Consider the following 27612-nt stretch of genomic DNA (forward strand, 5'->3'; position numbering starts at 1 on the left):
TTGTATAAATTTTTGGTTAAATTTGTAAGAATAGCAAAAGGTTGTTGTAAATAGTGGGATTGTATGCCCATATGCGAATAGTAATGAATAAGGCATAATTTGTTGTGCTATGTCACGGGAAGTTGTTTTCATTCATTGTAAACCTTCTATAAATAGTTCACCACATAGGTGATCGAGACACTACAAGAGAAAAACAACTAATAATAATATTCCTCACTTCCTCTGCAATCATTTTGTGTTGGTATAATATTTTGCAATTGCTTCGCTCCTGTCCCTAACAAATGTTATCTCTCTAACTTTTGCTTATTTATAACACGTTATCAGCAAGACTCTCTAACAATTTCTCATTTCCCTTCACCGAAAGAAAAAAAAAAGTTTCCTCTAAGGATTTTACTGTTCTTCTTCTTCCTCTGCCTCAACTGCTGGATATACCCTAGCAAAGAACTGTTTACACCATGCCTGCTTTTAGTTCTTAACATAACAATTACTTATATCTTTGATTTCTTGTTTGGTGTAGCTCTTGACTACTAACCCAGTGTTTATTTATGCAATCCAAGATGGTGCGGTATCATCGCCTATCTTGAATTGCATGTCTAATTTTACTGCAAATTTTAGGTGGAGCAGTATAATTGCTCACCCTACCCTGCTTATTTAAATTTGCCTGCTATTTAATTTTATTACAATTTTTGGTGGTGTGAAATAATCACCCACCCTACTCTGTATATTTAATTTTTCTGATGCTTGAGTGCTGCGGAATAATCGCTCATCCTATGTTATTTCAATGAGAATGGTGCGGTACAATTACCTTTCTCATTTATCATGTAAATCTCGAGCCTGAAGTTTCGAGAGCTTATCATTTTAGCCTGAAGATCAAAATGAAAAATTTGTAAGGACCAGAAGTTCTAACAATATATTCCTTCAGAATACATATTATTGCAAGTTCTTACACGCCTCATTTTTCTTTCAGAAATGAAAATGGCGAACTTGGCAAAGCTTGATTTTTTTGCCCTGGATATTACTGGAAAGAACTACCTTACCTGGGTAATGGATACCAAAATTCATCTGGAGGCAGGAAATCTTAGGGAAACCATTAATGAGGATAACAGTGCATCCTCTCAAGATTGGGTGAAGGCCATGATCTTTATTCATCGCCACCTGGATGAGGGATTGAAGAGCGAGTACCTCACAATTGAAGATCCATTAACCCTCTGGAAGGCACTAAAAAATAGATATAATCACTAGAAAATAGCGATTCTTCCAAGAGCTCGTTATGAGTGGGCTCACCTAAGAATCCAAGATTTCAAGACGGTGGCTAAATACAATTCTGCAATGTTCAGAATTAGTTCCCAGTTGAAGCTATGTGGAGAAACAATAACTGAGGAAGATATGCTGGAAAAGACTTTCAGCACATTTCATGCATCCAACGTGCTCCTGCAGCAGCAGTATAGAGAAAGAGGCTTTACTGAGTACAACCAGCTGATATCTGTACTTCTTGTAGCCGAGCAAAACAATGAGCTTCTGATGAAGAATCATTAGTCCCGACATACTAGATCAGCACCATTTCTAGAAGTGAATGCTACTTCCCTTGAAGGAAATACCACATCCTCCTTTGTAATTATTACAAATGAGGAAATGGCCACAAGCGAGGCCGGTGGAATGGGAAATGCAAGAACCATGGCGTTCAATTTCACAACCAGGTTCCAATTTATAATCCATACCTGAGCTTTAAGAATGCAAATCACCAGAAAGGCAAAGCTCATATGAACATTCCTAGAAATCCTGAATGAGTTTGCCATAGGTGTAGTGACAATGGGCACCGGATGCGTACCTGTCGTACCCCAAAACATCTGGTGGATTTGTATCAAGCCTTCCTCAAGGAGAAGGGTGTCGAGACCAATTTCCTCGACCAGGCTCAACCAATGGAAATATCTGATCCAGTGTCCAATTTATCAGGACAGTTGAACACAACCCACTTGGATGTTTCAGACTTTATTATTGAAAGAGGGAATGAAGTTTATGGGTCCGATTGGATCATTTATGTTTAATGTACTCTTGTTATTTGTACTTGTGGTTTAATGCTTGTATTTTCAATTCAATAAAAGTAGTATTCCGGTATGAATAAACTGCTTTTTAAGAACATGGATAAAAATTATGGTTATTCTCAAAACAAGAGCAATGGCGAGGACTTTTGTCTTGTAGACAGCGCAACCACGCATTCAATACTTCGAGATCGAAAGTATTTCTCGAACTTGGTACTTGCAAAAGTAAAGGTAACAACAATATCAGAACAATCAGATGTAATTAATGGCTCAGGAAAAGCCCAGATTATGTTACCAAATGGAACAATATTGTCCATACAAAATGCGTTGTACGCCACTAGGTCTACTCGAAATTTGTTGAGCTTTAAAGACATACGTCTAAATGGATACCACATTGAAATGAAAAGTGCAGAAAATGTGGAATATTTATGCATTACCTCCAATGATACCCAGAAGCGTATATTGGAGAAGTTACGTAGTTTATCGAGTGTATTGTATTATACATACATAAAGACAATTGAGGCATATACTATCATGAACCAGAAGTTCATTGATTCAAAAGTTTACATGCTTTGGCATGACCGTTTGGGTCATCCAGGATCTACCATGATGCGTAGAATCATTACCAACTATAATGGACATCCATTATTGAGCAGACACATTGATGTCTCAAATGATAACCCTTGCAAGGCTTGTTCCTAAGAGAAGTTGGTAATTAGACCATCACAACAAAAGGTTGATGCTAAATCCCCATCATTTTTGCAAAGAATTCAAGGGGACATATGTGGGCCTATTCAACCACCTTGTGGACCATTTCGATATTTTATGGTTTTGGTTGATGCATTTACCCGATGGTCACATGTTTGCCTATTGTCTACTCGAAATGTAGCTTTTGCGAGGCTTCTTGCTCAAATAATTAAGTTACGAGCACAATTCCCAGATCACCCTCATTAAGTCAATCCGACTTGATAACGCTGGTGAATTTACGTCTCAAACCTTTGATGTTTACTGCATGACACTGGGCATTGATGTTGAACATCATGTTCCTCATGTCCATACTCAAAATGGTTTAGCGAAGGCATTTATCAAGCGACTTTAATTAATAGCTCGCACTCTACTCATGAAAACAAAATTGCCAGACTCTGCATAAGGACATGTCATCTTACATGCTGCATCATTAGTTCGACTAAGACTCATAACCAACCACCAATACTCATCAATACAACTCGTGTTTGGGCATCAGCCAAACATTTCACACTTACGAGTTTTTGGTTGTGTGGTTTATATGCTTATTGCACTGCCACAACGCACTAAAATGGGACCTCAGCGCAGATTGGGAATTTATGTGGGTTTTAATTCACCATCTATCATTAGATATTTAGAACCCTTGACGGGTGATATATTTACAGCTCGTTTTGCAGATTGTCATTTTGATGAGACAGTATTCCCGTCGTTAAGGGGTAGATAAGGCCGTTCCAGAAGAACGGAAAAAGCTAAAATAGATTGTTCCCATCTTATCTCATTTTGATATACGAATCACTCAATGTGAAAATGAAGTGAAAAGGATCGTTCATCTTCAAGATATTGCTAATCAAATGCCAGGTGCATTTAATGATGCTTCGAAAGTGACAAAGTCACATATACCAGCTGCAAATGCACCTACACGAATTGATGTCCTTGTTGGACAAAATAAAGTGGCAGCGAATGATTCATCTAGTGTACGCCTGAAGCGTGGTAAACCCCCAGGTTCAAAAGATTTAGCTTCTCGAAAGAAAAAGATGAGGGCACAGTTAAACCCAAATGAAATCATTTAGGAAAAGAAAATGAATTATAAATTCACAATTCATGATTCTGTACTTCCAGCAAAAGAAAATGTCTTTGATGAGACACATGTCCCTGAAGAGACAGAAGTACATGAAAGCAAAGAAATATTAATAAATTATGCATGTACTAATGAATTGTGGAATCGAAATGAAATAATCATCGACGACATGTTTGCATTTGCAATAGCCACTGAAATTATATTAAGCGATAACATTGAGCCCCGCTCTGTTGATGAATGCAAACAGAGACATGATTGGCCTAAGTGGAAAGATGCAATCCAGGCAGAATTAAATTCCTTGGAAAGGCGTAGTGTTTTTGGACCAATATTCCAAACCCCGCCTGGTGTGAACCCCGTAGGTTACAAATGGGTATTCATAAGGAAACGCAAAAAACAAGATTGCAAGATATAAAGCACAACTCGTTGCACAAGGTTTTTCACAAAGGCCTGGAATTTATTATGAAGAGACATACGCTCCTGTAATGGACGCAATTACATTCTGTTACTTAATAAGTTTAGTGGTTTCAGAAAACTTGACATGCGACTTATGGATGTCATCACCGCGTATCTATATGGAGAATTATATACTGACATATATATGACAGTCCCAGAAGGAGCAACTTAACAAACCACGAGGTATGTTCTCAATCAAATTAAAGCGATTACTATATGGGCTAAAACAATGTGGACGAATGTGGTATAATCATCTTAGTGAGTATTTGATTAAAGAATGATATATTAACAATGTCATATGTCATTGTGTGTTCATTAAGAAATCAAATACTGGATTTGCTATAGTGGTAGTATATGTCGATGATATGAACCTAGTTGGAACTCCTGAAGAGCTCAATAAAACTACTGAATATTTGAAAAGCGAATTTGAAATGAAAGACCTGGGGAAAACAAAATATTGTCTCGGCCTGCTAATCAAGCATTGTGCTAATGAAATTTTGGTCCATCAATCAGCTTACATTGAAAACATACTGTAACAATTTGGCATGGACAAGGCTTATCCACTTAGCACCTCAATGGTCGTTCGTTCTTTGGACGTTAAGAAAGATCCATTCCATCCAAAAGAAGATGGTGAACTGGTCCTTAATCCAAAAGTACCATATTTGAGGGCAATAGGTGCTTTATTGTATTTAGCACAATGTACTAGATCAGATATAGCTTTTTCAGTTAACTTGTTAGCCAGGTATAACTCTGCTCCAACAATTCGTCATTGGAAGGGAGTCAAAGATGTTCTACGATACCTTCGTGGGACAACAGACATGGGTCTCTTCTACTCAGACAAGTCCACAAATGACCAGATCCTTGTTGGATATGCAGATGCTGGTTTCCTCTCTGATCCGCACAAAGCCCACTCACAAACTAGATATGTGTTCACTAATAGAGATACTGTAATTTCATGGCGCTCAACAAAGCAAACATTAGTTGGTACATCTTCCAATCACTCGGAAATAATTGCTTTGCATGAAGCAAGTCGTGAAAGTTCTTGGTGAAGATCAATGATCCATCACATTCGGAATTCATGTGGTCTATCTTCAAAGACAAATACTTCAACTGTCATCCATGAAGATAATGCAGCATGTATTGCCCAAATGAAGGAATGATTCATCAAGGGTGATAAGACTAAACACATATTTCCAAGGTTTTTCAGTGCACATAAGCTTTAGAAGGCTAAAGTTATTGAAAACAGACAAATCCGTTCCAATGAAAATCTGGCAAACTTGTTCACCAAATCTCTACCAAAGTGCACATTTCAAAAGTTAGTGCAGCGAATCGGATTACGTCTATTTACCAATCTGAAGAATGCGAAATCAAAGGGAGATACAATTCAGGGGGAGCATCTATGACACATGCATGTTGTACTATTTTTCCTTCGATTAGGATTTTTTCCTAATGGGTTTTTTCTATCAAGGTTTTAACGAGGCAACGTAAGCATGCTTAACACCATATCAACAACCCGGGTAAAGTTGTACTCTTTTTCTTTCGCTATGGTTTTTTCCCATTGGGTTTTTCCAAGCAAGGTTTTAACGAGGCAACTGGTGTTGATATGTGGGTATCCAAGGGCAAGTGTTGTAAATAGTGGGATTGTATGCCCACATGTGAATAGTAATGAATAAGGCATAATTTGTTGTGTTATGTCACGAGAAGTTATTTTCATTCATTGTAAATCTTCTATAAATAGATCACCACATAGGTGATCAAGACAGTACGAGAGAAAAACAACTAATAATAATAATATTCTTCACTTCATCTACAATCATTTTATGTTGATATAATATTTTACAATTAATTCGGTCCTGTCCCTTTTAACTTTTGTCTATTTATAACAAAGGTAGGCTAAAACTGGTTAGTTATCAAAATTTCCCTTACTCAAAACTTTGGCGGGGGATAGCTAGGGCACATCACAGTCCGTCTAGCTGATTCAAAATCGAATCGATTTTTGCAGTTTCGTCCTCGAAATCTCTCTTGATTTGCCATGGAAGTCCCCAAGGATGAGCCGCTGGCTGTTTTTCTGGATCGGACCTCACGCGCCACGAGAGGGAAGAGGTAATTAAATTAACCGATTCATTCGAGAAGTATCGAGATTTTGGACTCAATTTTTGAGAATTTATTTATTTATTTTTATGAATTTTCAGGATGACTAAGTTACTGGATGAGGAAATCGAAGAGGATGAGATGTTCTGGAATCAGGAGGCTCTCAAAGAGGTGAAAAAATAAATAATAAATTTATATTTGGACTAATTTTATATATTTTTCAGTGAGTTTTTTTTTTATTTGTAGTTTATGTTATGAATGAAAATTAAACTAAAAATTGTGGTAGGATGAAGATGATGGAAACTATGAAGCAGAGCCTGAGGTTGCTGACGAATTTGATAGCGATTTTGATGAAGATGTGAGGTTTTTTTTTTTTTTTTGGGGTTGTTTACTTTAAAATGTTAGTATTTTACTTGTTGGATCTTTTTTAGAGTTGCTTAATTTGTTTGTAGGAGCCAGACCCTGACGAAGGAGCGGAAAACAACGACGCAGATGAGAGGTGAGTTGAGTTTTTGCTTGAACAAATGACATTTAGATTTCTTTTACTCAGAATTGATGGTGTTTGGTGATTTTACAGAGTGAGGACGAAGAAGCGGCTGATATATCCGGGAAAGCAATCGAGCAAGAAGAAGAAGAAGAAGAAGAAAGTGATATCGGAATTAGAATCCAAGGATGGAAATGAGAAGTCTTCTCATCCCGAACAACATCAGGATGCTCCTGAGGAAGCAGAAGTAGAGAGAACTGTGAGAAAATCTACTAGAACTTCAGTGGTTGTCCGTCAAGCTGAGAGGGATGCAATACGTGCGGCCTTGCAAGCAACCATGAAGGTCAGTTTTCAATAGGTCTTGAATGAACTTCAAATTTAGATTGAAAATCTAGTGTCTATTGTTTATGAGATCGATGTGTTGATGAATTCATCATTCCGTTTGTAATGGATATCAATTTTGGTTTTCATCAGCCAATTAAGAGAAAAAAGGAAGGCGAGGAGAAGAGGATGACTCAAGAAGAGATGCTCTTAGAAGCAGCTCAAACAGGTTTGGATTTCATGTCTCAGCATTAGTAATTACTAATTAGTATGTGACGTGAATTGCATGGTACTTGTTAATGTTTGTTTGGAAGTGAGGCTGTAACTAAGCTTGAATTGTTGCCTGTAAATCTGCAGAAATTATGAACTTGAGAAATTTGGAGCGTGTTCTAGCAAGGGAGGAAGAAGTTAAGAAAAGAGCCATTGTACATAAGGCTGTCTATACTGGTCCACAAGTACGTTATTTTTCAAAAGATGGTAAGGTTTCAGCATTACTTTTTTCTAATCAAACTTGTTTGTTCGGAAAACAAGAGTCACCATTTGCGTATGCAGATTTTGTTATCGTGGCAATATCAGTTTCCTCAATAGAAATCTAAATTACGTTTCCTTTAGGCTGCTCATATCTGGAATTTAGCAAAGGATTGTCATTTCAGTCAGAAATCTCTACCTCACCTGTTCCCTGTAAGTAGTAGTTTTATGAATGTAACGTTCAGGGTTTCTTAAAGTTACGTATCATAACTGTGGTTTTGATGCTTCTATTTTTATTTCCAGACCCTGAGAAAGCTGTCTGTGCTGTTACTGGTTTACCTGCCAAGTAAGTGTATAGGTTTCTGAGTAGTTGTTTAGACAAGCGGCTAAGAATGCCTATAGAAAATGTGAGCGATGTTTAAGGTGCCTATCTGACCATCCCGTTTCATTTGATGCTTTAGGTACCGTGATCCAAAGACAGGGCTACCTTATGCAACAAAAGAAGCTTTTAACATCATTCGGCAACGGTATGGTCAAAATTCATTGTTTTACATTAGTAGGCATTCACTTTCAATGAGCATATATTTCGATCCTGTGGTTTTAATATCCCCTTGTTTAGTTATATTTGTACTTGTAGATTCCCTGATATGTTTTTGGTTGTAAATTTTCAGTTTTCTACAGGAAAGTGGTAGGGTCAGGAAAGAGATGGACATGGGTGACTTGTACGGTTCACTTTCTGGTAAGGGGTTTTCTGCAAGGGGGAAGAGATCAGTGGCGTCAAATAACATCGATGCGTCGTACTCTCGATATTTTGCACGTTTCCGCAGAATTCCAGCTCTTGAAAGCGAATCATCTGATTAGGTTCCATGGTAATCCGAAGAGTATATGTTGAATCTGATAGTATTCTCATAGGAAGCCCTTGCTCAATGTCTCATGGTACTCTCGGAAGGATTTGTTTACCCTGTGCAATTTATAAAGGTAAGAAATGTTATACATTTTTGCGCGGAGGCCTAATTGGCATGGTACCAGAGAACAAAATAGGATATAAATTGCACAAGGAAAGACGATAAAAGCTCTGGGGGAGAAGTTGCGTAAGTATTTCAATTGTGTGCAGTTGTAAATTGAAATAAATCAATATGCTTATCTAAGATTGAGATATATGATTGAATTTCTCTGTAATTAGTTTGGCAGTAGGGTTGTATGGTGCAAAACTTGATCGTACTCGCGGGATGGCTATGTCCAACTACTGTTTTAGAATGAAGAGCCGGCGGGTTGTAACAGATGTAAGCAGTGTATCATATGATATATTTTGCGTTGCATTTTATGTCACGTTGGTCATTGAAAGCTCCATTTTGTTGTTAATACTGAGCGTGATAGCGAGTTGATTATGCGAACCCATGCGTGTGCTTCTGCAAGCTGCAAACAATGTCATTACGACGATAAGAACCAACCAAAGTGTCAAAAAAAGAAAAGAATGGTCCATAGCACCCCCAATTCATGCTCCAAGGAAGGATTCAAAGTCAGCTCAATATATCAAATGCCTCTGCAGTGCAGCAAAAACACACACAGAATTGTCTAAATTAAAACTCCGATACACTTCTCTGCGTTGCAAATGACACATTGAATGGAAATCTAGCAGACCTGACGATTTTAAGCGTCGTTCCCCAGTAATACGTTTGATCAAACACATGTTACTGCTTTTTCTCTTCAGCTTTCTTCGGCTGAAAGAAACAACCAACGGAACCATGAGGAAAATAATATAGTTTAACAAAATAAATCCTTCTAGGCAGGAAGGTGAAAGATCATTTAAGATAAAAAACAGAGAGGTCTATAATCCTTCTATATAAAAGCAAAGGCCAAATTGGATTATTCATCCCGTGGTCATAGGAAACCTGCATGATGACCCCCGTGGTGAAAAAACTAGGAATTAAACTCTTGTGGTCAAGAATGTTAGTAAATTTAGTCCAAAAGTAAGATTTCTGTTAAATGACTGTTAAAAGTATATTTAAAACTGTATTTTCAGTTCCAATTGACATTTAAAATAAATAATTTTTTTATAACAATTAACAAAAAAAATAATGCTTAATTTTTTAAATAAAAAAAAAGCCCCAATTCAATGTCAATTGGAACTGAAAATACAGTTTTACCCCAACTTTTAACATCCTTTAACAGAAATCTTACTTTTGGACTAAATTTGCTAACATTTTAGATCACAGGGGTTTAATTCCTAGTTTTTTCACCACGGGGGTCATCATGCAAGTGTCCTATGACCACAGGGGATGAACAATCCAATTTAGCCAAAAGCAAAAGGTAGGATGCACATGCAAAAGCTACGGAATTGTCTTTCAAAAACCTGCAAAGGCACACACAAACATGTAGAAAGTGCAAGAAACATAAATTTTAAGTCCCCTTGGCACTACAAGGAAATGCCGCCCAAGCATCCGATGGCCTTCAAGATGAATATTGAATAATCCAAAAAATGTTGACCAATTTTGACAGACAAATAAGGATTTGGATGTGAACAGGTGATGCAACAACTATGATTTTAGATAACAAATCCCAACATCCCGGTTTCCAAATTCTTGCTTCATCTTGATGCATTTTCTATATTCAGGTAATCGTGGACACTAATGGTATTTAATGCATAAGAAACAAATAACACACCAATCATAAACTATGAAAACTGTGATCAAAATTGATGGTAAAGCAGATCAAACAGCAAGGAAAGGCCAGTGAAGCCAATCCTAAACTTTTAACACAACCAAAATGAAGGCATATATAAACATCGGCAACTGTGTGGGTAAAGACAGTGGTAAAGAGATACCATCATGATTCATCACCATCACCACGGTCCATGGCTCATGTCACGAGTCATGAGTCTTGCTTCCCATTTCAGAACAAAACGACCCTGACTGTACTATCATTATCGAAATCCACAAGCATCAGTCACAAACCGAAGCTTGAACAAGTCATGAGATGAAAGAAAAAATATGTAAAAACTTACCACCTTTATCTTATTGAATATGGCTTACAGGGAGAAAAAGGGTGAAAAAGGGATAAGTTGATCGCTAAATCTCTTTTGTACATGAACATAAAAAAAAACGCAGCACAATGACACCAAAAGCTGACCCTACACTTCCGCAAAACATGAATTGTTTGCAAGTTTTAAAACAAATCTCAAAGAAAATGCTATACAAGGGTAAATATCAGTGTGGTTTGTTTATCATAATTTTGAATTATCTTTCTGGGGTTTAGGGTTTAGGGTTTAAAATTGAATATTTTCAAGTTTTAGATACAAGTTTCTTTCATTTCATCTGAAATTCAGCAAAAGAGACGGTCACCCAAAGCGAAAACGGGGAAATTAAAAGAAGCCCAACGAATCTTTCGTCGATCAACCGAATGGTTATCAATGCAGCTGGGGGTCAGTTTTGAGTAACTAAGTGAAGAAATTGAATGTGAAAGACATAGACTGTAACATGTGATGTGTGCGCGCGCATACATGCGTATAAAAGGGTCGGATTTTGAAAAGGAAATATAGACAGACGCACAGGGTCATTGTGCACTGCACCGAGCAAGAATGGCAATCAACAATGGTGACTACATTTACAGCAATCAAAACAATAGCATAATTACAAGTTCCAAGCGATGCACGTTACATGTTCGACGAAATGTATGCCACAGACAGAGAGAGGATTCAATCACTAACAAAAAAAAAGCCCTTGGCCCTCAGCCTTTAGCTCTTAGATAGAGAAGCAAAATGTAAATTCTATTACCTTGGTGCCGGGGGCCGGTTGGTGGAGCTCGCCGCTGGGGATAATAACGGGCCAGGACTCGCCGGCGTCGCGGAACATCTGCTCGGTCTCGAGGCTCTGACCCTTTTCGAGAATCATGTTGCGGATATCCTGGGCGGGAGTGGCGGTGGCGTCGTAGACCTGCTCGACGCCGTTGACGAAGGTGACGGTGATCTTGGGGGGCTGGTCGTCGGTGCGGCGCTTGACTTGGACGGCGCAGGAGGGGTTGGACTCCTTGGCCTTGCGGGCGTTGCACTGCGCCAGGAACTCCAGACAGGATGCCGTTCGAGGGTCCAAGGCATTGAACTCGATCCTCACTCTCGATAGGAACTTCAACATGATATCTAACTGACTCTCAGTTTGTTTGTTTTGATTGTTTTGAGTATTGGTTACTCGAGCGAGGGCTCAACAAAACAATTGTTTGAGAATTGCTATACAAGAGTATATTCCACACCATGGTCTTAAATGCCTATCGCCGATATTATCGGTTTTCCGCATTACCGATATTTTAATGGGAACTTTAATGAAAAGTACTCGGTACTGTTCATTTTAACAAAAAATCACATTTTTACACTAAAAAGTCAATCCTGGTACTATTCACTTTACTCTTTATTTTGTCCTTATCATTAAAACTCAAAATTTTCAAGCCTTTTTCATTAGTTTTCCTTATTTTAATAGGTATCTAATTAGTTTTCGTCAAAATATCGTGAAATATTGGATCTGTGCACATCGGAGAAGAACGCCGGAGCTTCTACAGCTCCGGCCGACTATAAAAGAGCACCCTAGACTCCGATCTAGGTATCAAAATGAAATAGAAGACGAGAGGAATGTTTTTATAACTTCTGTTTGCCGTGAAACGGTCGGAGGTGTTCGGAAAGTTCGTCAACACCCACGGCCTCGCCGGAGATGGGTGTGCCTATTCCCGAGCCGATTTTGTCCCAAAAACCTTGCAAAAACACAAGATAGAACTTAAATTTCACATCTAAGCTTCAATCTAGAACAGAAAGAGGTAAACCCGAAGCTTACCTAACCGGAGAAATTCAAGAAACTCGCCGAAGGGTTCCTGCGTTCGCCGAGTTGCAGAGACGAGAAGGAAAGGGAGAAAGACGAGGGTTCCTGCGTTCGCCTGATCTGACGAATGATCAATCTCGAGTGGTACGACGACGAGGAGATAGAGGAGGGGGAAGAGGAAGAGGAAGGGGAAGGCGACGTCGTAAAGGCGGAGTCGTCGTCTTCGACTAGCTTCTCCGATTTGATGAAATCGATGATGAGAGCGTCTAGGGCTTCCCAGTTAATTGGCGTCGAGTCCATTTTTTGGAATTTTCCAGGAAAATTTTGGACTGTTTGGTTGGAAGGAAAATGACGAGAGAGAGAGAGAGAGGTGGAGGCTCGGAGGGGAAAATATTATGTGAAACAAAGGGAAGACACGAGATCTTTCGTAAATTAGAGGGCAGAGAGGTGCGAGTAATGTTAGTGTCACCGTGTGGGTGATTTAGGTTTTTTTACTGACTTGTACGTGGACGTCTTGGGGTGTGCAAAATATTTGATCTGATCTAATTTGATTTGCGCACATTTGACGTCTACGGATCTGGAAAATATATATAACAAAATGGTAATTTTCTTATTGTTATTTTATTTTGATTTTTTATATATAAAGAATGAGTACATTATAAATAAGTTGTGATTATATATGTGTTTGTGATTACATATTCAGCCTGTAATATTTATATGGTCGTTAAGATGTTTGCAAGGCTTGCAAGCTAATATTTATTATCTAGGATAAATTTCTATATTTAAAAAAAAACACCAAGGGGATTCGAACCCCTCCCATTTTACTCCTTCAACATAGTGAAAATTTTGAACCTCATAGGAATTCTATGTGGTACTAAGTCACTCATGCATCTTACCATGCAATGTATAAAGTGTAAAATATTGTACTAATTCATTATATATAAATGATTATGGTGTGTTTAAACTTCTTTCATTAATTACTACATATTTTCTACACTCACAATGTTTGCCAGCTCGCTATATAATCAACTTAAATCAGTTAAATCCATCATGTAATGCATTTCCTTACAATTTTTTATGATAAACTAATAGATAATTGACTAAATAAACATCCTGCAAAGTTTCAATAAAAATTTTCAAGTTTTTCTTACAATTCCCGTGGTTTCCATATTATTTTTATCGATATCGATAATATCCCGATATTTCCATCGATATTTCTGTATTTTTGAACTACCGATATTTCCGATATCATCGATATTTTATACCCTGTTCCACACTAATGTTAACTTGTTGGGAAGCACTTTTAAAATAATAGAAATCTCTTTTAAAGAAAATGTTTTAGGTTACCAATGCTTAGTGGTTCAATAGGTGGAGTTTGTTCCTCTTAAGCAAGGTCTCGAGTTCGAGCCTTGTGAATAGAGAAGCCAGCATTGGGAAAGCTTGCCCCTCGAATGAGGTCCGATCCGGCTCGAGGGATTAGTCCTCACCTACGTGCGGTGAATACCCTGGATTCATCCAGAAAATGTTTTAGGTTCTAAAAGCACCCTAAATGCTTTCTGCAATAAACACCAGTTATATGCTTTTTTCAAAAAGCATTTTAACTGTTCTTTTAGAATTTACTTGCATTTTTACTAAGGATTGATTCCAAAAACTTTTTTTTTTCCAAAAACGCAATCATATTAAAAACACTTCTAGACAAGCTCAAGGGTTGTATTTAAAGAGTTGAAACTGAAACTAATTTGGCTCGTGTACGGAGTTTCCGTACATACATGTTGAGTTGTTCCCTTTTCCAAAATTCAACTCTCTACAAGTTCGCCATTTGTGTCTAAAAATGCTTTTAAAATAGCTAAAAACACTTTTTTTTTTTGCATCTGAAGGTGCTTTAATATGATTATTTCTAATTTGTAAATTGTGTTAGCTATACAATAAATTCTTGATTTATATTAAGTAACCAAAACCACTTCACTGTAAAAAAAATAAAAAAAAAAAAAAAAAAAGCACATGAAATTGCTTTTCGAAAGAATATGCACTTCTCATAGAAGCTCACAGAGGGCTTAAGCAATAAAAAGAATATGGGTTTCAGCTGATTAATTACAGCACAACACTAGCACATAAAAGGTAAAAACTTGATAGAGTCAAAAACCCTTGGGTCATTTACAAATTCAAATTCATCGACGCCTATTCCGAGTGTAGCTTGGGGATCCTGTGTTGCCTCTGTAGTTCCTGCTGGGAGAATCTAGTGATCCCCTAAACGAAGCATAAGCACGTTTAGCTGATTCGGGTACTGAGTCTAACGGAATTGACTCTACAAAACATGCCGTGTTGATGTGAGTCCTCTCAAGCTCTGCTTGAAGTAATTCAGAGCTATACTGCTGAGCAAGTGCCTGAGGCATTCAACAAATTACTTGTGAGTTATTTGCATGTACGAAAAGAACCAGAAGCATAGAACTTCACTCAAAGGTCTAAAATGAGAACCAATTGACGCGGTAAAAGATTTCTTTCATCCTATTTACTATTCAATATACTATTCTGGTCGACTATGAATATGCGTATGCACACAATAACTGTCACGATAACCAACTAGTCAACTTAGAGATTTGTATTTTAAACAATGTACAAGAAGAAATCACAAGAGAACTGAGGTTTCTTACAATGAGGTCATCTGGTGACACACTCATCCCATCCTGTCTATCATCAGCAGCCTCTTCACTTCCACGTGTTGCTCGTCGATTATGCCCTGGATTCTCCGCATTTTCTGATACACTCTCAGTGGCTTTATCGAGAAGTACCCCTTGTAAGGACTTCATAGACTCCCTTGCATCCGCAGTGAAATATGGATTCAATATAGTCTCGAAGTATTCAAGCTGCATAATATACACAGAAGCCAAATGTCTTAGAACCACATTTTACTCTACATGATTATGATGGTAGTGACTTCTTCACTCCCAACAAGATCACATGAAATGAATACTCCATAATTTTCTATTTTGCATATGCATAACGTGTTGGATACATTAAAATCTTATCAAAATCAGGTGCATTTAGACATAACGTTTTTATCTCAGAACATTCATCGAGCACCCAAGGAATATGGTGCAACTGCCATTTATTATTGCTCATCACCAAAGCTATATGCAAATTCAAAACCATCAAACTTCATACATCTACTGCAAAAATCTGTTACCTCTAGCATTAGCTGACAGAAACCATTTGCATCAAGTGACCTAAGCTCTTTCGATTTATTTTCATGGAACAGACTGATAAAAGTGTCAATTAGACCTTCCACAAGAATGCCAAGTGTCTTGTCCAATAAGGGCTTAGCACCAGAAAATACCTGGAAAGAGGAAATTGATTTCTTTTAAGTTTATTGAGAAGAAAAGTTAGAGCTAGGAATATGAAACTGCATATATGCATTACCACTTGAAAAATAAAAATAGAAAGAAAAAATATGTTATTTACACGCTCACCTAAGCTGCTAAGCAAACAATGAATCACTTCATACTATGGCCTAAAGAAGAAAGTCATCATGAAATAAAAACTAGAAAACAGAAGTTAAAAACTGCAAACTACTAAAATCCTTCTACAAGACATTAAAATTTAATATAACACATGGCTTTCCCTAAGTACCTCTGCATGCACAGCTACCAAAGTGTGCAGTAACTCCACAGCAGCATCACGCACACCCTGCAAGACACCACCATTGTATTAACTCTTCCAGTTCAGTCATTGAAAAGAAATTGTTAAATATAAAGACAGCTACAAATGCTAAATTCTTTAGTTTCTTACTTTTACAGCAGGTGCTGCTCCCCATTGAACACCAGAATCCAATAAATAGTTCCAGGCAGCAGTTCTGATCAAATTTGCCTGAGAGGAAAAGTGAACTGTTGTTATGTTTGACATATGGACTACAGAAAACTGCATCATATTTCCAATCCATGTACGCTTGAATTTTGTGAACATTGCAAACACACCCCTTCCCCATAATCATGGGGAGAGGAGATGCCCTTTGACACAAAAGAAATGAATTGCCTTATGATAAACTAAAAAGAGATTCTTTCAGAATGTTCCTGCCAGTGCACTTAAATGGTTGTATGAGGACATCAACTAAGGTGGACCTATAACTTAACTACACTTTCTGAGCCAAGAAGGCTGTAAGTGTAGAAAATGGCCACACAGAAACACAAACTGACAAGAGAAAGCAAGATAATACAATAGAACTACAAAAGATCTATGTGCGTGTGTTGGGGCGTTCATCTATACCTTAGCAAAAGTATATTGCTCAAGGACCTTCTCTTCAAGGCCAGAAAAGGACACCACTAGGTCTTGTATGTCACCATCCTCTTCTCCTCTTTCCCTTTAAAAAATATATAAACATAGAAGGTACAAGGTAATTAGGCATCGGCAGATAAGTACATAAAAGTTTTAAACCATCAATAAGTGAGCACGAGTCAACCATCAGTCAGCTGAGGCATATCACCGATTGGTCTAATGTTTTGTTTTTGTTTGGGTTTTTTATAACCTGGAGCATCCAAATCTTTGACCCGACTAACTCCCAAGGAGGCATTTAAACCCTCCAATTCAAACGGGTTAGGAAAACCCATTGGTCTATCTACTTAATAGTAAATTCAACACCATGTTCGTTATTGCATTCTTATCACAGGTGGAGCAAAATTTCATATGAACTAGTAGATTTCAACAAACAAGTTTTTAATTTTTATATATGTTATACAACTATTATTGGGGAAAGAGGAATTGAAAACCTCGGGTGGATGAGTAAATGCAGCTAACCATTTGAGCTAGAAGCCCCTTGCTTCAAAAATGAATCTATAAACAAAAGATTTATATCCTAAAGCCTGCTCATATACAAATCCAGTCAGTCTTTATCCTACAAAATAGTTACTGAACTGGACTTGGCCATTTGAATGTGAAAGATACAAGATAGTAGCCAATATTATTTCTGGTTCTTGGGTTCCCACTTCAGTGGGTTATATAAAGCATTTCACACATCAAGTATTCCAATTGCTCCGAATAAAGAGGGCAAGAAACATGATAATATCTCTACAGTTCAATGAAGGGAAATGTAGTGGCCACATACCTAGACTGTAGCCAGATGTGCTTGTAATTGTTGTACAACTCATAAGAAAGTTCTTCTCTGCAATAGCCAACATTACTCAAGACTATTAACAACTGTTGATGTGGACTAACACTTCCTGGGAGATCTGACTTTTCTTCTAGGGTATGAGAATATCCATTTTGTACGTGTGAACTTCCTTTGCTTGATTTGTTTATGGCAAGCTCACTTCCACTACGCTCTAGATGACCTGATTAATGGAAATGTCATAACTGAACATTAAATACTTAGCAACATGAAGTTGAGTTAGCTTCTCATCCATCATACCTGCAAAATCAAGCATACAGTTCAAAAATGCAAGTCTGACAGATTCTTGTGTTTCTTGGAGTTGCATGAACATATCCTCTGACTTCGTAGCCTCAGTTCTTAAAGATTGAATCATCCTGAAACAAATAATACTGTTAATGATGAATATATAAATAATGATTGAATGTTCTGAATTTCTTCAGAGGAACGGGTAATGAACACTTCAAAGATCTTGAGCCTGTCTATCACTTGAAAACTCTTGTTTAAGTCGGGTTTAGAGACTTACAACTTGATTTGATCCATTGCTGAGGTCATAACATTACAGAATGCTAGAGGCAAGAAAGAGATTGTATAGGGAGATTTATTCCTTTCAAGAACCGATACTGGAACCCATGTCTCGTCTTTTGAAATCTCTGCAGTTGATGCCCGCATCCATGAGCAGAGCCTCAGGATGTAAATCTTAGTAATTTCCGACTGAAGTGCTCGAGTTGCAGTTACTGTTACAAAAATAAGTCCAACCTTCAGAGCACTTTAAGAAATCAGCACATTGCAGGTTAAGAGAACGAAAAGATACCAGCAATGGAAGGAGCTGATTCTTTTGCTTGGAAAGCTTCACATGCTCTAGATATTTCTGTTATGGCATCCCTCATATACGGTTGCAGAATGTTTGATTCTTCAAGATCGCGAAATGTATTGCAAACCTGCATCAAGAGAATAAATTTATAACCACATACCAAACCTTGGGTTTAAACTGAAGATACGCAAATACCTACAGTTTAATGCCGTTTGGAATGAGCTGATATTAAATTTTGATTTGAAGCATATAAATACAGCAGATGAAACTAAAATACAGTTTAACATTTCTATTCGAGCAGCAATTTGAGAGGCTATCTCCCATAAGAGTCACAAGACAAACAAAAAAGAAATATAACTTTAATTAGAAGTTGAAAATTCACATTTTCCTTTAAACTATCCAGGTAGCCTTATCTCTAAATTAAGTATCAAAGAATGCAGAACAGAGTTGATACAGCAACTTGTCATTCTGCAATTAAAACAGAAAATACTCAGTTTTACTAAAAATTACAAACTAATTTGGTATATTTTGTACTCAAACATATCCACAGTCATCCAAGTACTTAAGCTTAATGAACTAAGGTTTCCATTTACGTAATGCTAAATGGTAACAAACAGGTTCAGCCAGCATACTCACCTTGACTTCATACGCAGATATGGTATTCCGTATCATTCCAGCAACTTCATCAAGGGAATGAGTGGAGTACTTCCCATCTCCAACTTTATCCTCAGCTTTATTTGCTGGAGTGTTAGCATTTGATTCAGTAGAAACTTGGGACGACTGAAAGATTGAGATTCACAAGAATAAAAGTGAAATCATCTCTCACAAACAAAAAAATAAGATCTTTTCTTAAATATAGCAACACAAATATAAATATAAATAAGGTTCATCTTAATTGAATATGCATGTCGCTGCTTCAATCACTAGTGAACAGGTCATAGGCTTAAGTTCTCTGTGCATATTCTCACATATTAGCAGCCAGCATAAATATGTATCAGCTTAAATATGATGACACTCATATTATGATGCTTGAATAAACATGATGGTGTTTGAGGTAAAGAAATCAACCTCTGGCATTGGAAATAATTAAACCAAATGGAGGGAAATATGCAGAGGCTAAGGAACTCAGGTTTTGCATTTGAGATAATAGTAAAAAGAAACCCACAGCTCATCTATCTTCATGCAGTTTGGAAGCTTACATTCTTTTTCTGAGTTATAAATGTTAAAAGGTAATTTTAAGGTTTGTATAATTGGAAGCCCATACTCCATGGTATAATTCTACCATTGCATTCTTCACTTGAATTCAAAAGTCTGATGTTAAATGAATGAATATATTACACCAATGGGAAATGGATACATAAAAACAAAAAAACAAAAACTAATTTAAGAAGTTATATAAAAAGAGAAGGTAAAATAATAAATGAGTGATGAAGTGGGTGATAAACATTTGCTGGGGAACTTCGTAACTTTACCAAATTACGCTGGCTGTTTATTGATAAACTCATCTTATATTGATGGTTTTCTATATAGATTAAGTCGGGCCAAAGCTTCCAGCCTACCTCCTACAGTTGACATTATATAGTAGTATCGATGTGTGATAAAAGTAAAATTGTGGTATAATAACAGACCCAATTGCCATACTATATTATCAGTTCTACGAAACTGTTTCTCTTATCAGACTGAAAACAGAAGGTGCACTATGTGCATGTATATATATGTATATTCATGTGTGCACTATGTGCATGTATATACATGTATTTCTCGAACTGTTAAATAAAATGACCCAAAAATTATTAAAGGTATATAAGATAAAACGCATGAGCATCATTAGAAGATAATTTTTATCAACAATTAAAAGTAGATCTTACATAAATGGCAAAGCTTAGAATAAAGTGTTAACCATACCTTTGCGAATTTCCCACTGAAAACAGAAAGTGCCACTTTCCAGAAAGCTGGTATGTGATGGATAAGTACAGCAGTTAATCTGCGAATATACCTCCCTCTAAGTGCATCAACTTCTTCACCTGTCAAGTCCACTGGCAGAGAATCTACTGGAAGGTGGTTGTCCCCAAGAGAATAGTTGACATATGACTGACAGTAGTGTAAAAGAACAAAGTGTTAAGCACTGACCCACTCTTTAGCTGTTAATCAGTGTAAGATGATCCTTCTAAGGGTCACACTTACAGATTGACTTATATCTTCTTGAATCTGTCTCCATCTTGCATCAGACAGAGCCCTTTCACGTAACTCATTATGTAAAGTCTCCATCCTAGCTTCATGATCCAATGTGCATTTCTCAAGCAAACCTCGAATTCTGTTATTCTGAAAAAAGAAACGAACTAAAAGAATTCAGTATGTTGACAATGGGCCCCTCTCTAGTTTTTAATGCATAGTCACATTCAGGTGCAATATCAGGGTGTTTCCCCAAGAACCCTCTCTAGTTTTTAATGCATAGTCACATACAGGTGCAACATCAGGGTGTTTTCCCAAGAAGGAAATTAAAAAACACGTCCTCTGTTTTTCTTCCGAAAGCTTTTTGTGTGGTGGTGTGAAGGGGGAGAGAGACTGTTAACCATTAGCTGTTAGTTGCATCTGAAAAACGAACTAGGGTTGAACCTCTCTTTTAATAAAAACGAGATTCTAATAACAAGGAGAAGAGAGTCATACATACGAGGACGAGATATCCACAAATTAAAAGGAGGAAAACATAAATATCAACCATCAACACATACGACCAATGAGAAATATATATTAAATAAATATGGACCACCCCATTACAACGCCAGAACGTAAATCTGGACCCTTGGTCAGGTTGATTATTGCCATTATCGTCCAGATTCAGAGTCTAGCAAGAAAACGGTAATCCATTCAAGTGGACCCTTTAAATGCATATAAGCAAACTGCAGAAGTGGGATCCCCATATTTTTGCAAGAAATGAAAATAGCTTGTAGGCCCACCCCACATCATAGTGCAAGATACAAATCTAACTTTTAACCGTGATCAAATAAATAAACAAGGCTCAACTTTAAGTCCTTACCCTAACTGTGATCAAATAAATAAACAAAGCTTAGCTTTAAGTCCTTACCTTTTGCATTGGTAATAAATGAGCCAACAGGACATATTCAAGACGATATCCCTTGGATCTATCTTGCAAAAGAACAAAGAATTGGATGGAGATCTCAACCATATAATACAAGCTGGATGGACGAAGTGGAAGAGTGAATCGGGTGTGTTGTGCAAACATCGCATGCCATTAAAGCTCAATGGGAAATTTTATAGGACGGCAACAAGGCCAACAATGTTTTATGGCACATAATGTTGGGCGTTCAAGCATCACCACGTGCAAAAATTAAGTGTAGCAAAGATGAGAATGCTTCGTTGATGTGTGGGCACACAAGAAAGGGCAAGATTAAAAACGAGGATATCTGAGGTAAAGTAGGAATGACCGCAATTGAAGATAAGATGAGAGAAAATTGGTTAAGGTGGTTTGGACATGCAAACCAAAGACCTACATATGCGCCAGTTAGAAAATGTGATTATTAGATAAAGGGTCAGAGCAAAAGGGGTAGAGGAAGACCTAGGAAAACTTGGAAAGAAACTTTGTGAAAAGATATGAAGTACTTGGAGCTAACGGAAGACTTGGGACAAAACCGAGCGCAGTGGCGCTCTAGGATTCATACAGCTGACCCCACTTAGTGGGGCAAGGCTTTGTTGTTTTTGGTGTTAAGAGTAAACACTGAAATTTCATTACTATAATCAAATGATGGTTCCGTTTTGATTGACTTTTGCAAAGGTAATCCTTGAATCGAAAAGTAAAAAATAGACGTTCAGATCATTCAAAGATATGGAGACGATACATATTTCCTACTCTACCATTGCCGCCTACATGTGGGCCCTTCCCATCACTAGAGAGCCCAATATGTGCTTAATATACGTTGGGAATTACAATTGCAAAGATTCAAATCAAGACTTCCTGCTTAGATACCATGCTAAATTTGGTTGGTTTATCATTATTTCCAAAAGCTTAAGCTATTAGAATGTGGCACAACAATCATTTTATACTCTCTCTACGAAACTGGCTTCAACAACTAAGCAACTACAATTTCGAATTTTAATGGTAATAAACATGATGATTAAAATCACCTTCAGCATTGCTTAGTTTACAATTAAGGAATTAAAAAGAAACAATAAATAAATCCCAAGTATGGTTACAAATTAACTAACCTGTATATTTAAATAGTGCCATACAGGATCTGACTCAGGTTCCAGCTCCAATAACAGCCTTACTGTGTTTTCAACCTACATTAAGTATAAAAAGTCTTAGTTAACAATTATTCAAACAAAAAACAATAGTGTTAATAGATATGATGAGTCTTACGCAACAGCTCTATTTAATGCATGTGAATCATCTTGTCTAGCAAATCACCCTGTCACCTCTCAAAAAGTTATAGATGAAAGAAGAAAAGAAAATATAATGGGTGGTTAACAAAGTCTTCTGCTTCCCACTTTTTCGAAAATCTTAAGTTGGTATGATGTAGGCCAAAATCATTTTATATTTTACATTCTTGCTGATATGGGGGGATTTGAGTCATACAATGGAGCTTTGGGTGAGAGAAATTGAGCATAGACCGAGGTAGTCTCAGACAATCAATTGAGGTTTATGCCAGGTCGCTCAACTAAAGAGGCTTCTTTGAAAGATTCTAGATAAGAAAGGAGTACGAGTAGCATATGTCCAAACAATAAAGGATACGTACGATAGAGCAAAGACTGCAGTAAGAATTCATGAAGGACCAACTGAGCTTTAAGTCCTAACCTTGTTGCATTGGTAATGAATGAGTTAACAGGACATATTTAAGATGATATCCCTTGGTGTACGCTTTTCACAGATGATATAGTGTAGATAAATGTAACACAAGAGGGAGTAAATGCAAAACTTAACCTTTCGCAGGAAGTGTTGGAACCTAAAGGTCTTCACCTAAGCAAGTCAAAGACAGAGTATATGGAGTGCAAGTTCAGTGGGAATGAGGTCCAAATGAGATAAGGTTGAGGATTGGAGATCACGAAGTACCAAAGAGTGAGCGTTTTCGTTTCTTAGATCTATCTTGCAAAAAAAAGGGAGAATTAGATGGGGATCTCAACCATAGAATATTAAGTTGGATGTATGAAGTGGAAGAGTGCATCAGGTGTGTTGTGTGATCGTCGTATGCCACTAAAGATCAAGAGGAAATTATATAGGATGTCAATAAGGCCAACAATGCTTTATGGCATAGAATGTTGGGCAGTCAAGCATTTAACAGATGCAAGAAATTAATGTAGCGAAGATGAGAATGCTTCATTGGATTTGTGGGTACACAGGAAAGGATAAGATTAAGAACGAGGATATCTGAGATCAAGTAAGAGTGGCCGCAATTGAAGATGAGATGAGAGAGAATTGATTAAGGTGCTTTGGATATGTGAAACGAAGACCTACAAATGCTCTGGTTATAAAATATGATTATGAGATGGAGGCTCATGGCAAAAGAGGTAAAGGAAGACCTAGGAAGACTTGGAAAGACTTTAAGAAAAGACATAGAGTACTTGGAGCTAACGGAAGACCTGAAGCAAAACCGAGCACAATGGCATTTTAGGATCGTCAGCCTAACGTATAAATTCAATCACTGCTCAACAACTCAAGCCCTAACGTATAAATTCAAGCTCATCATACAAGAACATGAGGATCGTCAGCCTCATTGACTAAAATAACTTAAGCTTTTCATTAGTTTTACAACTTTCCAATAATCTTTAACGTATTTGGAATCTCTGAGGTTTTAATCTGAAAACTAACCAAATAGAAATAGGTCCTGCACCCTAAAATATACTAGATAATGACCAAAAACGTGGAAGAAGGATTGAGGTATAAAGGAAAACTCTATCTCTGTTAGTGAAGAACCTGTGCTTTGGAATTCAAGACTACACTACTAAGGACACAACAGCTCATGCTACTTTCATTATTGATAAGAGTAAAACATTAATGAGATTTATATATACAGCTTACATTTGTTAAATCTATTTGTGGATCTTCCATAGACTTGTAAAGCATCCCTTTAAACTCATGCATCACTTTCTCAACCTCTTCAAGTACCCGTTTCAGTATTCCCACCTGCGATAGCAAAGGTATATCTAATTTAGTAGGAATAGAGCACTCTAACTCAAATGAATGAACAGATTATAGAAACCTAAAAGCCTGACTAAGCAGTATTTAATCTAAATAAATTAGATGGTGGAATGAAATCAGCTGTCAGTAGAGTCCTGCGACAACTATTATCAGTACCTTGTCAAATATTTACATAAGAATTAAAAACTAAATACAAGACTAGCATATATGCGTCTTTCTTTCCAAACATATCTACAATGATTTTCAACAAATACATTAGTTGATGCATGCGACTTAAGAGCTTTTAAAATTGTCTAATTTTACCCACAAAAAATAAAGTAAAAAATTAATACAGATTGTTTCATACATGAGAAGGCAGAGCAATCGATTTGGCCTTCTTGTATTCCCTAACTGCCAAGTCATATTCTCCCTTGCTTATGCTACCACGAATTGTACTGGGCAAGTTGAAGAGCGTTCGGAACCTCTGTAGCATTCCTTGTACGGACCTGATCTTCTCAGCTTGAGCCTATAATCATTCAAAAACTAGATGAAGCTTATATCATCCAAGTTGCATAACCACACATAAACCTCCAAAAGTAAAAAAAAATTACATACTACCAACCTGTCTCTCAAATAGAGGCTGGAATGCACGATTAGCCAACGAACTGACTCCTTGCATACAGTTAAACAAATGAGATGTGCCTGAACCTTCAGGATCTTCTTCAATCCGCTTTAACTTTGACTCAATATCTGCTAAATAATCAATATCTTCTACATCAGAAATCAAGAAACATCCCACGTATAACTAGTGTCTATGCTTCCTATGAGCTTTCACATTTTTATACAATAGGAAGAAATAAATAAAGGCATAGGACAGTTGTGTCTCAATCCAATAGCACTAAGCTCACAAGCAAATCTTAAACATAAAAGTAAACCAACTGCCTTGTTTTGATGTGCTTTCCAGTATGTCTAGATATTACATATGGCACAGCTTCTTGTAATTTCCAAATTTAACTGTAAAACACATCTAAAATTAAGCATCTCCATAAACACCAGATCCAAAAGTGATATGAGACAATTTTTTACCATCAATTGTGGTTTTGCAAGAGACGAAGCAGTCAAAATTGTCTTTGACCAATTGTTTTCTCTGCTGAGTTCGTCCTTTAAGATCACTTTTTAGAGCAAGAGCACCAGCCTCCAAATCTGCTGCACCAGTATCTTGGTGTATCCGTGAGATAAAGAGCTTGGCATCAAATTTCTCAGAGAAATACAACAACTTCTCTGTAAATAATTCAGCTCATGTATTAGTGTTTGTTAAACAAAACGGCAAGGTGGTAGTAGAAACTTGAAAGTCGACTAGATACAAAGAGTAAGAAGATAATGCAGCATAGCAAGAACGAAGATGCTACATTACCACGAAGGTTGTTATCCAGTTTGTCACCCTTGGACGGAGAATGGTCGGACGACTCAGTAATCAGTCTTAAGGTTTTGTTGTCTATGATCCTGTAAGAACAACACAAATGCAAATGCAGGTGACGAGTGAGACCCTCACACTAATAAATTCGGAAAATAGTGGAATAAAGTGCTAACCCCAAGCCTAGGGGATCAATGCATTCCATGCCCCGGGGGAAAGACTGTAAATTGTTAAGCCCCTTTCGCGCCAAGCCCGCTGTCGAAACTTTGCGCTCAACCTTTTGGGCCACTGGTGCTGATCTTGTCTCTCGCATTTCACGAACCCTACGAGCAAGCTGCCAACAGAACCCCCAAATCATTTCCCAAAATTGAAAACTCAAAGCATTCAATTACCCAATTCTCTTCAAATGTGTATCATCTGTATACCTCAGCCTCGTCGACGTGCTTCCAGCAACCGGGCTCTCCGCCATCCCAAGCGGCATCATCATCTCCTCGAGAACCACGTCCGGCGGCAGCAGCAGAAGCAGCCTTGCCTCCTCGGAACCGCGCGCGCTGCTGATCTTTGGCGGTGGAGTCCTCATCGCCGCTGGATATGCTGAGCATGTCGACATCGGATTCGTCGTCCTCCTCAACCGCCCGCCGCCTGTTGCCGGTGTTGCTGGCTCTGGTAGCGTGGTTGGGGGCAGGAGAAGCGGCGGGTTTACGCGGCGGTTGTTGGTGGGGCTGCTGGACGTAGTTGGCGACGGGGGCAGAGCGGGAGTTGCTGGAGGTGGGTTTTTTGTAGTTGACGTCGCGCTGGGATTGTTCCTTTAGAGCCATCTGGAGGAGCTCGTCCTCGTCCAGGTCGTCGCCGTCGCTCGACATTGCTGCGGATTCTGCTGCTACCTCGACACAATTTCGCAATTTCAGACTTCAGATTCTGAATTTCTGAAAAATCCAGAAAAATTGTGAATGCGGAAAGATCTGAAGTTTCCCACCACAAAATTGAGACCCAATCACATCACACAGCTATATGTTTACAGCGCTTCGCATTCTGTTCAAATTGCCAAAATGTCTTCTGGACTGAAACAATTAGCTATACATGCTCACTAGCCAGTGCTTTTCACACGCTTTTTTTCAACTTTTTCATATTTTATTAATTATTGTTAGTTAAATCATTTGATTTAACGGTTGAAAATTAAGAATTGTGCATAAAAAACAAAAATAAATGTAGATAGCATAAGCTATGTTCATTTCATAATTAACACATAACAAAGCACGTCCACATGTTAACAAATTTGATTTGAAAGTTGAAAATTAAAAATAATGTATGAAAAATAAAAATAAGTGTGGATAACACTAGCCATGCTTATTTCATAGTTTTATTTTTGTTTCTTTTTATTTTTAAAAGACTATATCAAGGAATGTTTGTGTAATTAACCCATAACGAAGCACTTCCACGTGTTAACAAATTTGATCAAATGACCGAAAATTGAAAAAAGTGTGCAAAATAAAAATAAGTTGTGTGGATAGCATCAGCGATACTCATTTCATAAACTTCTTTTGTTTTTTTTTTAATAAGACGGTCTCAAGGAGTTTGTGTAATTAACTCAGAACAAAGCACTTCCAGGTGTTAACAAATTGGTTTCCTGCTCT

At 37.5% G+C, this 27612-nt stretch overlaps 4 protein-coding genes and 1 pseudogene across 8 annotated transcripts; 2 read left to right on the top strand and 3 right to left on the bottom strand.

The window, feature by feature from the left end:
* The first annotated feature begins 1044 nt into the window (after positions 1 to 1044).
* Positions 1045 to 1536, top strand: LOC126630050 (uncharacterized). Its single transcript, XM_050300220.1, has 2 exons — positions 1045 to 1178; positions 1338 to 1536. The coding sequence occupies exons 1-2, from the start codon at positions 1045 to 1047 to the stop codon at positions 1534 to 1536; spliced, it is 333 nt and encodes a 110-aa protein (XP_050156177.1).
* Positions 1537 to 6213: 4677 nt separating this feature from the next.
* On the top strand, positions 6214 to 9002 carry LOC126628144 (SWR1 complex subunit 2-like). 3 transcript variants are annotated; one of them, XR_007625275.1, is made up of 12 exons: positions 6214 to 6417; positions 6507 to 6576; positions 6692 to 6763; positions 6858 to 6904; positions 6983 to 7232; positions 7364 to 7439; positions 7568 to 7665; positions 7823 to 7891; positions 7982 to 8024; positions 8140 to 8205; positions 8350 to 8769; positions 8862 to 9002. XR_007625275.1 is itself a non-coding variant. In XM_050297731.1 (11 exons), the coding sequence occupies exons 1-11, from the start codon at positions 6347 to 6349 to the stop codon at positions 8537 to 8539; spliced, it is 1074 nt and encodes a 357-aa protein (XP_050153688.1). In that variant the 5' UTR covers positions 6214 to 6346; the 3' UTR covers positions 8540 to 9002. The 3 variants fall into 3 exon arrangements, 2 of the variants coding, with proteins under 2 accessions (XP_050153688.1, XP_050153687.1); XM_050297731.1 differs by having other exon boundaries at positions 7568 to 7687; positions 8350 to 9002; XM_050297730.1 differs by having other exon boundaries at positions 8350 to 9002.
* Positions 9003 to 9189: 187 nt separating this feature from the next.
* On the bottom strand, positions 9190 to 11912 carry LOC126628146 (uncharacterized). Of its 3 annotated transcripts, XR_007625276.1 has the most exons (3): positions 11452 to 11911; positions 9320 to 9399; positions 9190 to 9221 (listed from the first exon to the last, which is right to left on the bottom strand). XR_007625276.1 is itself a non-coding variant. In XM_050297733.1 (2 exons), the coding sequence occupies exons 1-2, from the start codon at positions 11806 to 11808 to the stop codon at positions 9370 to 9372; spliced, it is 387 nt and encodes a 128-aa protein (XP_050153690.1). In that variant the 5' UTR covers positions 11809 to 11911; the 3' UTR covers positions 9190 to 9369. The 3 variants fall into 3 exon arrangements, 2 of the variants coding, with proteins under 2 accessions (XP_050153690.1, XP_050153689.1); XM_050297733.1 differs by having other exon boundaries at positions 9190 to 9399; XM_050297732.1 differs by lacking the exons at positions 9190 to 9221; positions 9320 to 9399 and adding an exon at positions 10486 to 10590 and having other exon boundaries at positions 11452 to 11912.
* Positions 11913 to 12194: 282 nt separating this feature from the next.
* On the bottom strand, positions 12195 to 12817 carry LOC126628145 (uncharacterized; annotated as a pseudogene).
* Positions 12818 to 14491: 1674 nt separating this feature from the next.
* On the bottom strand, positions 14492 to 27038 carry LOC126628142 (exocyst complex component SEC5A-like). Its single transcript, XM_050297728.1, has 21 exons — positions 26404 to 27038; positions 26155 to 26312; positions 25979 to 26067; positions 25651 to 25845; positions 25187 to 25314; positions 24932 to 25090; positions 24466 to 24570; positions 22656 to 22730; positions 20616 to 20753; positions 20337 to 20522; positions 19068 to 19211; positions 18432 to 18558; positions 18144 to 18354; positions 17879 to 17994; positions 17576 to 17801; positions 16741 to 16834; positions 16267 to 16344; positions 16108 to 16164; positions 15665 to 15814; positions 15132 to 15344; positions 14492 to 14864 (listed from the first exon to the last, which is right to left on the bottom strand). Exons 1-21 carry the CDS (start codon positions 26839 to 26841, stop codon positions 14649 to 14651), a joined length of 3303 nt encoding a protein of 1100 aa, XP_050153685.1. The 5' UTR covers positions 26842 to 27038; the 3' UTR covers positions 14492 to 14648.
* Between the last annotated feature and the right edge of the window lie 574 nt (positions 27039 to 27612).

This window comes from Malus sylvestris, chromosome 7 (genome assembly GCF_916048215.2).
Source record: "Malus sylvestris chromosome 7, drMalSylv7.2, whole genome shotgun sequence".
NCBI lineage: Eukaryota > Viridiplantae > Streptophyta > Magnoliopsida > Rosales > Rosaceae > Malus > Malus sylvestris.

Coding starts and splice junctions, on each gene's coding strand:
- LOC126628144 (XM_050297730.1), top strand. CDS start 6,347: ATGGAAGTCCCCAAGGATGAGCCGCTGGCTGTTTTTCTGGATCGGACC. Junction 8,025..8,139: donor GTTACTGGTTTACCTGCCAA/GTAAGTGTATAG, acceptor TTGATGCTTTAG/GTACCGTGATCCAAAGACAG. Junction 8,206..8,349: donor TTTAACATCATTCGGCAACG/GTATGGTCAAAA, acceptor GTAAATTTTCAG/TTTTCTACAGGAAAGTGGTA.
- LOC126628142 (XM_050297728.1), bottom strand. CDS start 26,841: ATGTCGAGCGACGGCGACGACCTGGACGAGGACGAGCTCCTCCAGATG. Junction 25,315..25,650: donor TTGCAAAACCACAATTGATG/GTAAAAAATTGT, acceptor ATTATTTAGCAG/ATATTGAGTCAAAGTTAAAG. Junction 20,523..20,615: donor AAGAAGATATAAGTCAATCT/GTAAGTGTGACC, acceptor CACTACTGTCAG/TCATATGTCAACTATTCTCT.
- LOC126628146 (XM_050297732.1), bottom strand. CDS start 11,808: ATGTTGAAGTTCCTATCGAGAGTGAGGATCGAGTTCAATGCCTTGGAC. Junction 10,591..11,451: donor AACCGGCCCCCGGCACCAAG/GTAATAGAATTT, acceptor ATGATAGTACAG/TCAGGGTCGTTTTGTTCTGA.
- LOC126630050 (XM_050300220.1), top strand. CDS start 1,045: ATGGATACCAAAATTCATCTGGAGGCAGGAAATCTTAGGGAAACCATT. Junction 1,179..1,337: donor GATGAGGGATTGAAGAGCGA/GTACCTCACAAT, acceptor TGCAATGTTCAG/AATTAGTTCCCAGTTGAAGC.